Here is a 16,104-nt window from a genome sequence, read left to right on the forward strand (position 1 = left end):
TGAAAGACTTACAACAGCAGCTGTTGTGTAAGAAATAATAAGTTGTGGTCACTGATCTCCGTCTGTGATCCTACAACCAGCGTACCAACCAGAGGAATGTTGGACTCATTGTTTTGTCTCCACCAGAAACCTGGACTGGTTGAGCACTACATCAGAACCCTGCTGACCCTGGAGCAGAGCCCCACAGTGCTGCCCCTGCTGGGCGTCTGCCTGGACTTCTGCGCCACTCAGAAGGACAAAGCTACAATAGAGAAACACAAGGTACGATTGTTTAGCAGTGACCTGTAGCTTCTGGCGTGATTCTAGTCTTTAAAATAAACAGCCAGCTGTCTCTCATGTTCTGCAGAGCGCGCTGTTGGACCTCTATGTGAAATTGGTCCTGATGAGCAAAACAAAACCGCAGCAGCACATTCTGGACAAGAGCGGCTCCTTGTTGCGCCACGTCACCCACTCCGAGTTCAAGGAGCTGCTGCTGCCCGCCCTGCAGAAGACCATGCTGCGCAGTCCAGAGAACGCCATGCAGAGTGAGGCCTCACCGCAAAAACACAAAATGAGATCAGAAATCTAAGGGATTTCTGATCTTTTTTCTAGTGAAGATATCTCAGTGCACTTGAAGTAAGACAAAACTAACTTACAGCTAACTTTTCAACAAGAAGTTAGAAGCTTGACGATTTCTTAATACTGATAAAAAAGTTCTGTCAGATTATTCCATTTGGTGCGACTGGCTCTGGGGGTAGAGTAGTCCTGTTATCTGAAGGTTGTAGGTTCGATTCCAGCTTCCTCCTGCCACATGTCGATGTGCCCCTGAGCAAGCCATATATATATAATTGTAAATATCACCATGTATATATTGTTTGCACTGTTTTGGAATTAGCTTTAATCTCATTGTACATGTGAACATTGACAAACGGTAAATTCTAACTCTTAAGATATTTCTCTAATGTTATAAGCAAAATAATCTGCCAGGGGAACTAATACTTTTTATCAATATTCAAGGGATAGTATTATGTAAAATCCACTTTTTTGAGCTTTACATCATGTTATAATGTTATTTTCTCATTAAAAACATGCCTAGACTGTTGCTTTGATTGTATTATTCATGTTTGAGAAATCCTTTAGTCTCCCGTGGCAACCATTCACCTGTGCAAAGCACCTGGGTGGACCGAGCTTAGTAACTCCCCCACTCAACTCCTTCAGACTAGCCAGCAGCAATTAGCAAACATCTGGTGGAACTGAACATCTGCTGAACTCATTGTAGGAGCTACTTCTCAGTGAAACACTGGTAAAAATGTTGTTAAAGGATTAATACAGGAGTGACGTTGTGATGACTACCTGAAGGCGGAGTTTCAGAAAGAGCAGGAGTTTTTAAAGAGACAAAGGGCCAAATTCAAGGCATGAAATTATGAAGTCAAATATAGAGCAGTGGTGCCCAAAGTGGTTCCTGGAGGGGCGACATCCTGCATGTTTTTGTTCTCTCCCTGGCTTAACGCACCTGGATCCAATGATGGCTCGTTAGGAGGCCTAAGAAGAACATTGACATGCTGAAAAGCTTGTTGGTGCCACTAGGGAGAGAACTAAAACATGCAGGATGGCGACCCTCCTGGACCAACTTTGGGCATCCCTGATACAGAGCGCTTTTGTAACAGCTGAATGTTATAAAAAGATAACACTTGATTGTCACTATATGTCTGGAAAGCACATAATACTGCCCCTTTAAGGAATTATTGACTTAAAACAAACTCCTTTATCTTGCTCGAAAGTTACTTGTAAGTTAGTTTTGTCTTATTTCCAGAGCACTAAGATACTTGCATTAGAAACTCGACCAAAAATACTTCAGATTTAGCATCTTTGCAGTGCTTCAGTCATACTGTGGAAAACCCGTAGGGTCACTAACGAGCTGTTTGTGTCTTCTTAGCCGTTTCCTGCCTGCTATCTGCTGTTACTCTAGATCTGAGTCAGTATGCCATGGATATTGGAAAGGCCATAGCAAGTAAGACTCTAGTGTGAAACAATTTTATCACATGAAGTATAAAAAATAAAGCATCTGGTGAGTTAAACCTGTTGATTAGGGTTGATTTAGTGTCTCGTCTCGTGTTTTAGGCCAGCTGAAGGCGAACAACGCCCAGCTGATGGAGGAAGCTGTGAAGGCCATGCAGAACCTGGCCCAGCAGTGCAGCGACGCCACAGCAGTGCAGGACATCGTCACTCACCTTTTCAAGATCCTTGGAGGTCAGCATTTTATTTCCTGCTCAGTTTGGGATAATTTACTAACTTGTTTGGCCTTTTTGGGGATAATTTGTTCATTTTGTGCCTGCAGGGTCTGAAGGAAAGCTCACTGTCGTTGCCCAGAAAATGAGCGTGTTGTCAGGTGAGAAATTTTAAGTGCGCATTTGTTTACAATAAGATGCAACAACATTTGTGTTTCTGATGGTGTTTTTTTTATTGAGCATTTTGACATGTGGCATTAGAAAAGGTTGATGGAAACGGCAAAATTCAAAATGACGAATGTTTGACGCCCTCTGAAAATATCCAAACCTCCAGGGGAGGATGCCAGGTTTCAACCTCTGCATCTTTTTTATTACGACACGTAAGGCCAGCATATGACGATATCACACTTTTTGTGTTACCTGGTTGATTTCCTCCAAACCAGTTAATAGAAACATGCCTAATTCACTTTTCTTGTTATTTTTGCAACATTTTAAAAGTTAGCTCAAATTTCGTATGACATATGAGGATAAAATTGTACGAAGCATAAAATTATTGCCAATAGGGAGACTTTGTACGATAGAGCACATGACTGAGTTTATTTAGATGAAAGCACCAAACAAACTGAGTTTGCTAATTTAATTGAAGCTTTTTACTCATTAAAACAAAGTTTTTTTTCTTGTAATTTTAGGACCTTCTTCTGGTAAAATTGCGTCAGAAATCCTTGCAGCCCGGCCTTAATTCTCTGCCGTCAGACTTGCAGAAAGGAAACAAGAGTCACTTTTTCAGAAGTATTTTCTGTCATTTGTAATTTCTTTTTCAGAGAAGAAAGTGAGAGAAATAACAAATCGATTAAATTCGAATCTGGTATGAAAACCAGACCTCTAATCTACTTAATATAAACCTATCATAAGCTTCATTTACTTTAAAGGTTTTGTTCGAGGTTTTGGCTGCAAGTGGTGATTCTGTTAAAAACATTCCCCAGTTTTAGATTATATTCCTGCTGACAAACTCAATTTACTCCAGTTAAAGGTTCATGCTGGGTTTATTTGGGGTATTTGTCTGTCCAAGTGTGTAAATGAGAACAGACTTTGTTGTTGTCTCCTAAGGGATCTCCAGCTGCAGCCACCACGCCGCGTCAGGAACCTCCAGCCAGACTCTGAGCTCTGCTGTCACTGTGATGTTTATCCCGTACCTACAGCAGGAAGGTATGGCTGCTCTTGGTCTCCTCTGGATCAGGTACCTGAGTGAAGTTTGCCCCCCACCTTCTTCAAGTCAGATAAAATTGGTGTCAATCGTTTGGGCTGCAAAGATTTTAGTTTGTGCCATTTTAAAAAATATTACTTTTAGAACTTTTCATGACCAATGGAAACATTCTGTAATCTCTTTAAAACTTTTGATTTTGTTTGATTTGAAGAAGGTGTGTGTGTGTGTGTGTGTGTGTGTGTGTGTGTGTGTGTGTGTGTGTGTGTGTGTGTGTGTGTGTGTGGTATCACTTTGAACTTCACTCGGGTGTGTCAGGTCAGTGGTGTGTTTTGTCGGTGGAATCTAGACGTGTGTGTCTCTGTGTGTGTCGTTCAGTTCATGAAGGCACCCTGGTGCACGCCGTGTCTGTGCTGTCTCAGTGGAGCAGCCGCCTCACCGTGGAGGTTCCCTCCGCTCTGCTGGACTGGTTTAAGAAAGCGTTCACCCTGAAGACCTCCACCTCCGCCGTCCGCCACGCTTACCTCCAGACCATGCTGGGGGCTTTTAAAGGTACGTCCCGCTCAGGTCGAATGCATTCGCCGTCCCCCAGTGTTTTCTCATGCCGTTTTGTCGCCCCGGCTCTCAGGTGACACTTTGGCCCAGTCCTCAGACCTCTCCCCCCTCCTCCTCCAAGCGGTGGAGAAAGCCGTGGCGCAGAGCTCCCAGCATGCCCTGCTCGCGGAGGGCGTGGCGGCTTCGGTTCTGTTGAGTCGACTCGCTCTGCTCGAGATGCAAGCAGGTGAGACGCGGTTTCCGTCACGCCGCTTCGATACCTACGGGTTTTAAACTGACGGAGGCTTCTTCTGTTCACAGAGGCCAAATTCAGCAGCTTCTGGAGCCTGATCTTAGATGAGAAGAAACCGTTATTCACCACAGAGAAGTTCCTCTCTCAGAGCAGCGAAGAAAGTAAGAACGATGAAGTGTGCAGGATTTGAAATGCATGAAATAATCAGGACTGATAAAAATGACTCTCTTGATGTTCCTCTGTGTCTGCAGCTCTGCTCACAGTGCTGCAGCTCTGTGAGAGGCTGTTTCTGGACCACGCCCACCGGCTGAACACCAGCAAATCACAGTGAGTCTGTCTGTCTGTCTGTCTGTCTGCCTGTCTGTCTGCACACACTGATATAGTCATCATGGCTTTGTCATGCTGCACTGCCTGGATAAAAAATAAAGTTTTCACAAAAGAAAAATGAATAAATAAATCACACTAATATTTCATTGGAGAAACTGAATTCTGTAGAATACCAAATAATGTATTGATTTTATGATTGTGAATACAGAAAACCTGTAAGGGACTCCAGATGTAAATTAGCTTATGCTATAATCTGGTACGACACATCAAAGGGTGACATTTATTTTTGGATTGTCCCTTTTTTAAATAAAGTTTCATTGAAAACAGTTATAAAATATGTCAAATAACACCAAAAGACATAAGAGAATGCAACCTGCGTCAAAACCTGACTTTGGTCTTTATTTGTAGATCACATTTAAGCAAGGAGGAAGTTATTTACACCATAAAAACATGGTACAGTAACCAATTATTAAGTAAATGTTATCTAAACCATCAAATATATTGATCAACCTTCCAGTTATTGTGAATCAGAGGGCAGCTCTAAACAGGTGAGTTTTTAGCCTTGATTTAAAGGAAGTCTGTGTTCCGGTTGTGTGTGCAGTTTTCTGGAAGTTTGTTCCAGATTAGAGAGAAGGATTATAAATGGATCCCGCTTCTAGAAGTTTGATTCTGGTCGCATGACCAGCTGACGTGTCTCTCTGCTCTGTAGGATGTTTCATCACGCCATAGTTGCGGTGCTGCTGTCTCGGAGCTGGCGTGTGAGAAAGAGGGCGCAGCAGACCGTCAGGAAGCTGCTCTCCTCTTTGGGCGGGTCCAGTCTGGCCCACGGCATTCTGGGAGAACTGCGGGTCGTCATCAACAAACACAAAGTAAGAAGCTTGTTTTCCTCTGCACCCACTTAGAGAAAGTATCAAAACAGATGATATACCGATGGACAACATGTTGTTGTCCATCGGTTCAGGTTCTACCCCAGGACGTTCTGGTGTCGGAGTCAGGAGAGCCGACGGAGCTGGGCCGCAGCTACATCCCCCCTCGAGTCCTGCTGGATGCTTTGTGTGTGGTTTGCTCTGCCGCCAGCCAATGGGGCGACCCGAATGAAGCCGAGAACATGGCCATGGAGACCCTCATCGTTTCTCATCATCCTTCCATAGGTATGGCAAGAAAGCCCTCTGAAAATCACAGTGTTGTAGCGCCACAGCTAGCAATAGCAATCAAGTTTTCTGACAATGATTGGATAAATAAAAAATAAAAAATCAGCACATTCTGCAGATTTTTTATTTAGCCACTAAAGGTTATTTTATACAATGAGAAATACAAATAAAAAGTCATTGAATTCCTTTTTAATTTAGAGAATAGACATTTTATTCCCTGAAATGCAATAATTAGTGAACTATTGATCATTTGTAGCAAAGGATGCATCTGCTGCTTAAAAATCCAAACATCAGTCTGTAAAAAAGTCAGATCTGTCTGCTTGACTTAACATCAACACAGTGTAGAGCTGATCTGTTCATTATTTTTTTTTGGATGAGCTGATAAAAAGGCAAAAGATGCTTAATGGGATATTTTTCTTTTTTACGGAATTTAAACCAGGTGAAGCAAAACTTTATTCTCCAGTTAGCAATCAATTGTTTTTACATCACGATTAATCGTTTCAGCCTTATCGTATTGATAACCCTGCAGATCAGTAGGACCATGGAGTTGACCCTGTTCCCATGCCTCTCTTCCAGTCAGCGCCCGGCCCGGCTTGTGGCCCGGTCTGCTCTCTTCCATGAAGATAAAAGCTGAAGAGCTGATTGAAAAAAACCTGGAGGCTATCCTGCCACAGCTGCTGCAGGTCAATGCTGACAGCCAGGTGAGGAAATCAAACTCTTCCTCTTCATTTCTGAATCAGACCTGCAACATTTTAACAAGAGATTGGAGCTATGCTTACCTCCATTTTTAAAATCCCTTAAGGTGAAAGTTAAGAACTGGATTGTGCACATCTAAAAATGAGCAAAAAAAGTGTCTGTGAGCTTGCTGCTTTTTATTTTTATTATTACGTTGAATATAATCTCAGATTCCTTTGTAGGTTTTGTTCGGGTTGCCTCAAAATATGAGCCGTTATTGTGACAGGTTAAATGTTCTAAGCCACAGAAGAGAAATTATGAGGGATTATTCTGTTAATATGCTAATATTCTACAGCCAATTTTAATACTACTGTTATGGCAGTACTTGCCAATATTTTATTTGGTCTAATTTTGTATTTGATTACTCAATCACTAAAATAATTGTTAGATGGATCTAACTATGAATGTTTTTATAGTTGAACAGCATCACACAGAGTGAACATTTGGTCACTTTGTTTCTTTTTGCAAGGCGGTGAAAAACGCAGTCGGCTCCCTGAGCGTCCTCTCTCCAAACAAGCTGTTGCCGCGGGTGATGAGTCACGTTGTGGAAGGTCTCGCCCAGCCCAGTCTTCTGAACGTCACCAGGGAGGAGTACGCCATCATGCTCACCCCTGAGGGAGAGTTGTACGACAACAGCATCATCCAGAGGTAACACACACACACACACACACACACACACACACACACACACACCCAGGTGGACTCCAAAGTACTGTGTGATATGGCTTGAAATTAAAATGTTGTTGTCTTTTTACTCACTTTTTATGAAAATAATAATTACAAATGAAAAAAAAATATTTTCAAAAATGACTTTTAGTTCAGTAATCCTTTCTGTGAGTTGTCTGTCAGAGTATCAGGTCCAGGCTTCCGAGATTTTTATTAAATTGCTTAATTATGAAAATAAAGTCGTAATATTAGCAGAATAAACACAAAATTTTACTAGAACATCTGGAAATTAAAGAGAAAAGTCATTTGATGACTTGTCGTGAGCAGTTCAGTACTTGTTTTTTTTATTTTTATTTTTATTCAATGGTTGCAAAATCCTGCTACTGATAAAAATTTGATAAAAAAGATGAAATATTTCCTGATCTGTAAAGCCAATACTAAAGTCTAACTTCACAAGATGCTCAGTATTTTAATGTATTCTTTTCTGTTATATTACTAGCTTTTGGTAATATTAACTTTATTCTTCTATTATTTCGACTTTATTGTCGTAATTAAAAAAAAAAATTTAAAAATTTAAAACGAACATCTTAGCCTGGACTTAACATGCTGTAGTAGAGTTGATCTGAATTCAAAGTAGAAATAAATAGAAGCAGTAAAACAGGCTCATTAAACAAGATGGCCGTCCTCGACACTCTGACATCACTATGAATTATGGGAACACAAAGCGTGCATTGGTGGGGGAAAAAACAATCCCAGTTTTCCGAATATAAATCTTCGAATAAAATCGATGCTTATGTTCTGCAGCGCCCAGAAGGAAAACACCAAGAAGGTGAACATGAAGAGAGAAAACAAAGCCTACTCCTACAAGGAACAGATCATCGAGCTGGAGTTACAGGAGGTAGAGTGAACTGCAGTTAGTTCGTTTCAGAAAGTGTGTGTGTGTGTTTTTTTTTTCTCGCCTTATCTCTTTCTGTTTGATTCTGCAGGAAATGAAGAAGAAAAAAGGCATCAAAGATGAAGTTCAACTGACCAGCAAGCAGAAGGAAATGATTCAGGTCCAGCTGGAGAAGGAGTCAGCTCTTCGCAAAAAACTCAAAGGGGTATGGTCCAAAATTCACTCAATCTAACTAATAATAGTTAAGAGAACTCCTCATTCTTTATTTCTATTTTTGTGTAGAGCTGGCAATAAAACAATAGCAATATACGTTGCAGAATATTTTTTTTTTATTAAAAATATAAAAGAAAAACTGTCCCTTAGAGAGAAGGCCAGTCTGCTTGTAGAGCTGGGTAGAAGCATGATTATACTCAAACTGGAAACTGGATATAGACCTGCAATATACAAAATGATAATTAGCCAATCATGATAAGAGTTGATCCATGATGGACCAATCACAGGGCTGGGATAGAGCCCCTCACAGTTATGTTGACGCAAACAGACATCCAGACGTGCTAACGGCTAACCTCAGAATTATGACTTTGATCTTCTGAGATCAAAGTCATAATTCTTTTGTTTTTCGCAGTGGCCCTAATCCTCTTCTGTATGGATGACGTGTTCAACTTTTAAAAGTAAATCCTTAAATTCAAAAGTAACCATGTTCTATCCTTAATATTACCAGGGAACAATACAGATTTTTAAAAACAGTGATTTGTTTCATAACGTGATATCAATATGGATTGCTATAAAAATGTTCACCTTGGTAGGATTATTTTCCGTATGGCCCTGACCTGACCTGACCTGACCTGACCATGTGGTTCTCTCCAGATGGATGCAGAGCTGCAGAGTGTGGTGGGCCTGCTTGAGGCCACTCTGAGGGCCGGACCGCCTCAGATCACCAGGGAGCTCCCCGCCGTCCTCCAGGTCCTAATGCCCCTCCTCCAGTCCCCGCTCGCCGCTCCACGCATCCAGCAGGTCTTCCTGGACATCGGCGTCAGCCTCATGCCCAATCACTTCCACCATCTTGGTAGGAGGCAGCCTTCAGGACTCCCTTTCTCTCTTCCTCTGTTTCTCTGTTCAGGATTTTTTTTTCTCCCCTTGCAGCTGTTCTTGTGGGTCACGTGACTCTACGGCTGCTGAAGCCAGAATGCGATCTGGACCAGGCGTGGGACGAGGAGGACCTGGACACAGCGGCCCAGCGCACCGTGCTGCTGTTGTATGACCACACCGTCCCACAGAGAGACGGCAAGGCTGCAGGTAGAGCTGGGCTGAACTCTTTTTTTGTTTGTCTGTTGGAAGAAATGTCTGCATTGTAAACGATGGAATTAAAAAGAGAACAAAGAAACTACTCTTTATTTTATTATTTGGCGTTAATTTTATTGTATTTTTCTTCAGTTTTTTGCTTTGAATCCATAACTGTAAAGTTAATTTCATTTCTGTTTTAACATTTTCATTCACATAGTTCACTATGTTGAACAGCTGTTTTCTGACAGCTGGGTGTTGGTGGAATATTAAATCAGCTCTACTGTTTCCCACCATACACTGACACCTACTGGCAGACTGGTGCAAGTGCACAAAAACACATGACCAGAAGACAATCTGACTTTATATAGTAGTTCTTCCATCATAACAACTAAGGATTAATACAATTGTTAAAGTAAATTTTAGATTTGGACGAAAAAAATTAATTAAAGTGGACTTCATGCATCACTCGATATAATTCAAGCTGAAATTTTGACTTGCTTTTTGAATATTTCAACCACTCTACCCGTTACTTTAGTGAGAAAACAAAAAGACATGCTGTTACTTTTTGCTTCCTCCATCACATGCAGCTCCCCTGGCTGCGCCTGCCTTCTCCTTCTGCTTCCCCCTGCTCAACGCCATGCTCAGGGAGTCTTCAGGCAGCACCGAGGAGACAGAGGCCATGATGACCAGAGCGCTGCAGGTCATCAACGTCCACGCCCAGCTCCGGGCCGCCACAGACAGCGACGACCTCACAATAGACGAGGTAGAGACCTGCTTCTGTTCCAGTCTCTGGAAAAAAAAAACAGGCTATTCACTGCATTAATTATGGTCATAGTTAGCAAAAAAATGTGATAAGTGTATATCATAACACACTTATTACATACCCAAAAAAACATTAAGGAGTGTTGGACTAAACACAGTTACCACAACGTCCCACAGTTACGTAAAAAGGCAATAAAGGTTTTTGTCTTTATTGCAAATAGTTTATGAAGTTAATTTGTAAAGTTTTTACAGCTTAAGGCTAATTTTTCCAGCAAATGGGCTTTTTTTAAAGTCTGCATATTCTGGTTAGCAATTAATTACTAAATGAATTGATGATTAATTTAGTAAGTTAATTTAGTTGAGTATATCCTCCCCCCAACTATATTAATCTGTTTTTAGTTCTATGACAGTGTCAGTGGTTACTGTGTGAATTCTGTTTGGTTGCATTTTGGAAATCCCTTCTTCAGTCCTGTATTACATCCCTTTCTGTTTTCACAGTTTATTGACCTTTTTGTCATAACATGTTTTATGTTAGGAGTTCCTTCAAACAGTGGGCATTAAATGGTGTTATTTCTGTTTAAAGGCTGATGAAAGTCCTGCTGTGCTCCTTGTTTTTTTGTAGAACGGTCCTGAACTCCTTCCACGTGTGAACATGCTGCTGCTGCTGACCAGGGTCATTTCCACAGCTACCCCAAGACTCCAGGTAAACCAGTTAATGGACACTGATTGTTTTTTTTTTTTGTCTCTGATCCATCTGTTCTGAAAGTAAATCAGTCCAGTAGGTAGGGCTTTATGATTGATCAGTTTTATTGATTAATCAAATTTTTTTTTAATTGAATTTTTGGAAAATAAGCATGCTTGTGCACTCCTGTTGTCAGCCTGCGCAGGGCCGCCATCTTGTTTGATAAGTGTGTTTTACACACTTATCAACACTTGTATGAGTTCAGGTCAACTTTACAACATAACATTAGGGGCACTATTGCGCAAATGACAGGGTTTATTTAAAAGAAAGGACCACACTGGCTGAATTGGTTAACTCTTTTTTGCGTTAATTTTTCTCCCCCTTATAATTTTAGGAGGTTAATATTACGTGTTTATTCTGCTAATACCATGACTTTATTCTCGTAATTAAACAAAACTTTACGTAGTCTGGCCCTAATTCCAAGAAGGGATGATTAAAATAAAAGACACTTTTTGAAAATATTTTCCGTCACTTGTAAATTTTAGGGGAAAAAAAAACAAAACGAAAAGGCGAGAAAAAGAAGTGATGAAAATCGTAAGCCGGATCTGGTATTGTAAAAAAAAAAAAAAAAAAATCAGATGTTACTTCTTAGCCGTATTACACAGCCCCAGCAGCAGGCCTCTTAACGACATGCTGGGCGAACTCTTTCTGTTTAGATCTAAACGACGGAACAAGCACCAGATTTCTTCTTGTCCTCTCTTTTGGTTTCAGGTGTTGGCGTCTCAGTGCCTCACTGCGCTGTGTGCGAGTGCAGGAGGAGGGGACGGCTGCACGGTGGCTGAGCAACCAGAGATCGACGTCCTGCTGAACGCCCTGCTTTCACCCTGCTTCTCTGTCCGAGATGCTGCTCTCAGGGTGAGCTTGGAAACCCAAAATAATAATAATAGATGTTTAAGTATCACTCAACAAAACAGTATTATTGTAAAATTGTGAACATGCTTTGAAGTTTTTGCAGTACAAGACCGTAAATTTGTGACATATTGAGAGAGCAGTCACATATAAAAGCTTGGTTACACTTTCTGTTTCCACATGTAATGTATCTTATGTGAAGGGGCTGTTGGAGATGGAGTTTGCGCTCCCGACAGACAGCACAGAGAGCAGCGGGATGAGTTTGCTGCGCAGGCTTTGGGTTGCCAAGTTTGACATTGAAGAGGAAGGACAAGCTTTGGCTGAAAAGTATGTAAAAGGAGAACTTTTATCTTTTTATAGTCTCTGTTGGTGCTCGTTTTTTACTCAAGTGAAGTAAAACCAAAAACAAGTGGCCTGACTTCAAATAAATTCCATTTGCTGTCCAAATTAGATTTATGTTTCCTCCTTTTTCGCTACATATTTAGAAACAAATGAGCATCATTTTGATATAAAATGCAGTTGTTTGTTTTTTGGTTTTTTTTGCACGTTGAGGTAAAGGTTGGCTTGTTCCCTTCAGGCTTTGGGAGTCTCTGGGGTTGGAGCTGGTCCCTGAGCTCTGCCCCCTGCTGATCGGAGACATCACCCATCATGAGGAGGCCATCCGTAGCGCAGCAGCCGAGGCTCTGTCCTGTGCCGTGTCCCAATACCGAGACCAGTCTGCTGCCGTGCTCGGCCAGCTCACAGAGCTCTACCATCAGAAACTTTACGTGAGGTTTCTTTCAAACAGGGGTTTATAACTGGTTGAAATTGCGAAACTCAAACAAAATGAGGTGAAGTTCTTTTTCTGTCTTTAGAGGCCGCCTCCGATCCTGGATGCTCTGGGGAGAGTGATCTCTGAATCTCCACCTGACCAATGGGAGGCCAGGTAGGACAACTTGTCTATACAGAGCTTGAGAAAAGTATAGTTGTCCCTCACCACAACCCAAGTCAGCTCCTTAAGACTAGCCAGCAGCAATTAGCAAACACCTGGTGGAACTGTGCATCTGCTGAGTTCATTATAAGAGCTACTTCTCAGTGCAGCGCTGGTAAAAATATTGTTTAAAGGGTTAATAGAGGAGCCAAGTTGTTATGACTTCCTGAAGACTTCCAGAAATCAATGCCTTAAAAAGACAGAGGCCCAATTTCAAAGCGTTGAATTACGAAGTCAAATTTCTTTTTAGACATATTAGATGTTAATAACATTTAGAACTTAGTGTTTTTGCATTATGTGCCTGGAAAATGTACGATACTGCCCCTTTAAAGGAAAGAAATTCCAAATGACATAACATTTTCAAAAACTGGATGATATTATTCCATTAGAATTATTATTTTGATCATCACTTTTGTGAATTGACCTGAATTAAAATTAGAAATAAATAGAAACTGTAAAACACACTTGTCAAGCAAGATGGTAGGTGGCTAATATCAGTCTGTACTATAGAAACCTGTGTTTCTATAGTCAAAAACCAAAAATTGAGTAATTGCCCAGCTTCACTATGAATCTTTTTGCACGAAGCTCTATTTTATAACGAGTGAATTACTCCTGCTCCTTTTCAACAGATGCGGCATTGCTCTGACTCTGAACAAGCTGTCCCAGTACCTGGATGAGTCTCAGGTCACGCCCCTCTTCCTTTTCTTCGTCCCCGACGCCCTGAACGACCGCCATACTGAGGTGCGGCGCTGCATGCTGGACGCCGCCCTCTCAGCGCTGAACACACACGGAAAGGTACTGGCGCGTTGCTTTTTTGGTTCGGCCCGCCTCAGGAATTACCAAAACCCCTAACGCTCCTGTCTCCTGTGTCAGGATAATGTGAGCTCTCTGCTGCCGGTGTTCGAGGAGTTTCTGAAGGACGCCCCGCAGGACGCCAGCTACGACTCTGTCCGGCAGAGCGTCGTCATCCTCATGGGATCTCTGGCCAAACATCTGGACAAAAACGACCCCAAGGTCAAACCCATTGTGGCCAAGCTTATAACTGCTCTGTCTACGCCGTCACAGCAGGTAAATAAAGAATGCTTCTTTTCCTTTTTCCGTTTGAAACCTGTGGAACGAGCTGAAAAAAAAAAAATGGTTGTTGGATCAAAGAGAGTAGCCAGTATTAGATTATACCAATTTTCTTCCAGCTTTGAGAGAGAAACAAGATCCACTGCAGTAATAAAAGCCAATTCTCACTCAGTTTTTGTATCAAATTTTCAGTGTGCATTTTAAAAGCGAGCTCTTTATCCAGCATAAACCTGAGGAATTTCTAATTAAAAATGGCCTCAATTAGTTAACCTTTGGAGGAAAAATCTCTGATGGGCCTCCAGAATGCACGAAAACCATTGTTTTCGTTTTATCCACATTTCAAACCAATGTCAGTGTAAACAAGATTGATTTATGTTCAATCAATAAATCAAGTTTTATTTGTATAGCACATTTCTGCAACAAGGCAGTTAAAACAGCTTCATAAAAACACCAAAAAACTATTACATAAAATGTGGAAAACACCACATAGTCAACAAACCAGTAACAAAAGTTACGTTTTGATGAGTGCCATCATCAAAATCATCAATAGACATCTCATATTTGTGTCAATGTACCATTTATTATGGTTCTAAAGCAACTCTACATAGGTGGGCTTTAGTCTAGATTTAAGGGAAGTCCGTGTTTCAGCTGTTTTGCAGTTATATGGAAGTTTGTGCCAGATTTGCGGTGCATAGAAGTTGAATGCTAAAAACTCTGTAAAAAGTCTATGGCCTGAGAGGGTGAAGAAGAGCTCTAATAGTAAGTCATCTGCATAAAAATTATAAACGGCATTTGACAAATCATCACCCAAGTGACAGATGCGGAAATGAAAGAGTTCCAAGAACTGAACCCTGTGGAACTCCTTTTACAATTTCAAGAAGAGAGGAGGAGGAGAAAGAAAACTGAACACTCTGGTTTCTGTTTGACTAAAAGTCAGCCACACATATTTTGTTATGTTTTACCATATAGGGGCGTGCTGTGGTGGCGTAGTGGATAGTGCAACCCACATTTGGAGGCCTTGAGTCCTCGACGTGGTCGTTCTGGGTTCGATTCCCGGACCCCACTGACATTTGCCGCATGTCTTCCCCCCTCTCCTTTTCCCTTTCCTGTCAGCCTACTGTCATATAATGGACACTAGAGCCCACTAAAGCCCCCTGGAGGGGAAAAAATAAATACATTTTACCATATGATCAGCATTGTCAAATGTCTTTGCCAGATCAATAAACAACTCAACGCAATGTTTTCTGCAATCAGGAGCTTGAATAAGACCATTTAAAACCTTTAATGTGGCGATAACATCGTTGTGTTTTGTTTCTAAAACAACAAATTGAGAATTAAGTCAAATTGAATGGCTTATCTTTGTTTTCAAATACCTTTTCATGTATAACAATGTAAAATGATCATACGTCACTATCCATTAATGCCAATCCCCTTCCGACACCAGGTCCAGGAGTCGGTGGCCAGCTGCTTGCCTCCTCTGGTTCCTGCGATCAAAGATGACACTGCAGGAATTGTGCAAAACCTGCTGCAGCTGCTCCTGGAGAGCGACAAATACGCAGAGAGGAAAGGAGCAGCGTACGGACTGGCTGGACTGGTCAAAGGTCTGGGCATCCTGGCGCTCAAACAGCAGGAGATCATGACCACGCTAACCGACGCCATCCAGGACAAGAAGAACTTCAGACGGAGGGAAGGTCAGTCAGTTTTTTGACTGGTTCTGGAGATGTATGTGACTGCTCAAGGAATTACATTAAATATAAAGTATTTTTATAAGTAAGCTGGAATTAAGGTCTGCAGAATGCAACCATCTCACAGACACAGAGGTTGAATGTGTTGCTGATATGAAGATATAAAGTTGCTGTTTTAACAGTGTTTTTTTAACGGCCATAATAATCAGCCCTGGTGGTTAAAATGTGTAAACAGCCTTAAAATAACCATTAATTTCATATATAGACAACATTTTACATCATTTGAGTGCATTTCTTCTGTGGGAAAATAATACAATATTTAAGAAAATAACCTTTTTTCCTTACACTTAAACTGGTAAATTTTCATAAATATACTTAGAATATAGTTGGATCCTCACCACACTGGCTTTCCATAGAGTTAAGATCTGAGAACTGAGATGTGGTAAATATTTATATTAGAGATCAATAAAAACAAAAAAATCTGAATTTCTCAGAATCAGCACGTTACGCTTTTTGAAAATCGGTCATCGGCCAAAATGACCAGTCGGTGCACCCCTAGCATATTTTGTCTGCGGAACCGTTTCTCTGTGGATTTGGCCACGTTTCGGTTTGTTATCTTGTTGAAAGACCCAACGATGACTCAGTTTCAGCATTACTGGAGGGAATGGAAGCATACACCAGATTTTTATTGAAGATGTTCTGTGATTGAGGGTCAGCTCCTCTGAGTCTGACACTGTGGTTCTTCAGGATGACAGTCAGTCTCTTCCTCCAG

General features: G+C 41.3%; 1 protein-coding gene across 1 annotated transcript in view; it reads left to right on the forward strand.

Moving 5' to 3' along the window:
• gcn1 (GCN1 activator of EIF2AK4) overlaps positions 1-16,104 on the forward strand; it is a 38,257-nt gene that overhangs the window by 4,851 nt on the left and 17,302 nt on the right. The window contains exons 7-33 of the mRNA XM_044111671.1: positions 127-261; positions 347-524; positions 1,916-1,990; positions 2,101-2,229; positions 2,318-2,368; positions 3,315-3,413; positions 3,787-3,960; positions 4,037-4,189; positions 4,264-4,356; positions 4,447-4,522; positions 5,232-5,391; positions 5,484-5,673; positions 6,250-6,374; positions 6,878-7,056; positions 7,879-7,972; positions 8,061-8,174; positions 8,837-9,035; positions 9,113-9,265; positions 9,841-10,016; positions 10,638-10,718; positions 11,469-11,612; positions 11,809-11,933; positions 12,184-12,373; positions 12,461-12,531; positions 13,206-13,371; positions 13,450-13,644; positions 15,092-15,338. Of these exons, the coding sequence (XP_043967606.1) occupies positions 127-261; positions 347-524; positions 1,916-1,990; positions 2,101-2,229; positions 2,318-2,368; positions 3,315-3,413; positions 3,787-3,960; positions 4,037-4,189; positions 4,264-4,356; positions 4,447-4,522; positions 5,232-5,391; positions 5,484-5,673; positions 6,250-6,374; positions 6,878-7,056; positions 7,879-7,972; positions 8,061-8,174; positions 8,837-9,035; positions 9,113-9,265; positions 9,841-10,016; positions 10,638-10,718; positions 11,469-11,612; positions 11,809-11,933; positions 12,184-12,373; positions 12,461-12,531; positions 13,206-13,371; positions 13,450-13,644; positions 15,092-15,338 (3,772 nt within the window). The remainder of the gene's footprint in view (positions 1-126; positions 262-346; positions 525-1,915; positions 1,991-2,100; positions 2,230-2,317; positions 2,369-3,314; positions 3,414-3,786; positions 3,961-4,036; positions 4,190-4,263; positions 4,357-4,446; positions 4,523-5,231; positions 5,392-5,483; positions 5,674-6,249; positions 6,375-6,877; positions 7,057-7,878; positions 7,973-8,060; positions 8,175-8,836; positions 9,036-9,112; positions 9,266-9,840; positions 10,017-10,637; positions 10,719-11,468; positions 11,613-11,808; positions 11,934-12,183; positions 12,374-12,460; positions 12,532-13,205; positions 13,372-13,449; positions 13,645-15,091; positions 15,339-16,104) is intronic.

Source organism: Gambusia affinis, linkage group LG03 (genome assembly GCF_019740435.1).
Source record: "Gambusia affinis linkage group LG03, SWU_Gaff_1.0, whole genome shotgun sequence".
Classification (NCBI taxonomy): Eukaryota; Metazoa; Chordata; class Actinopteri; order Cyprinodontiformes; family Poeciliidae; genus Gambusia; species Gambusia affinis.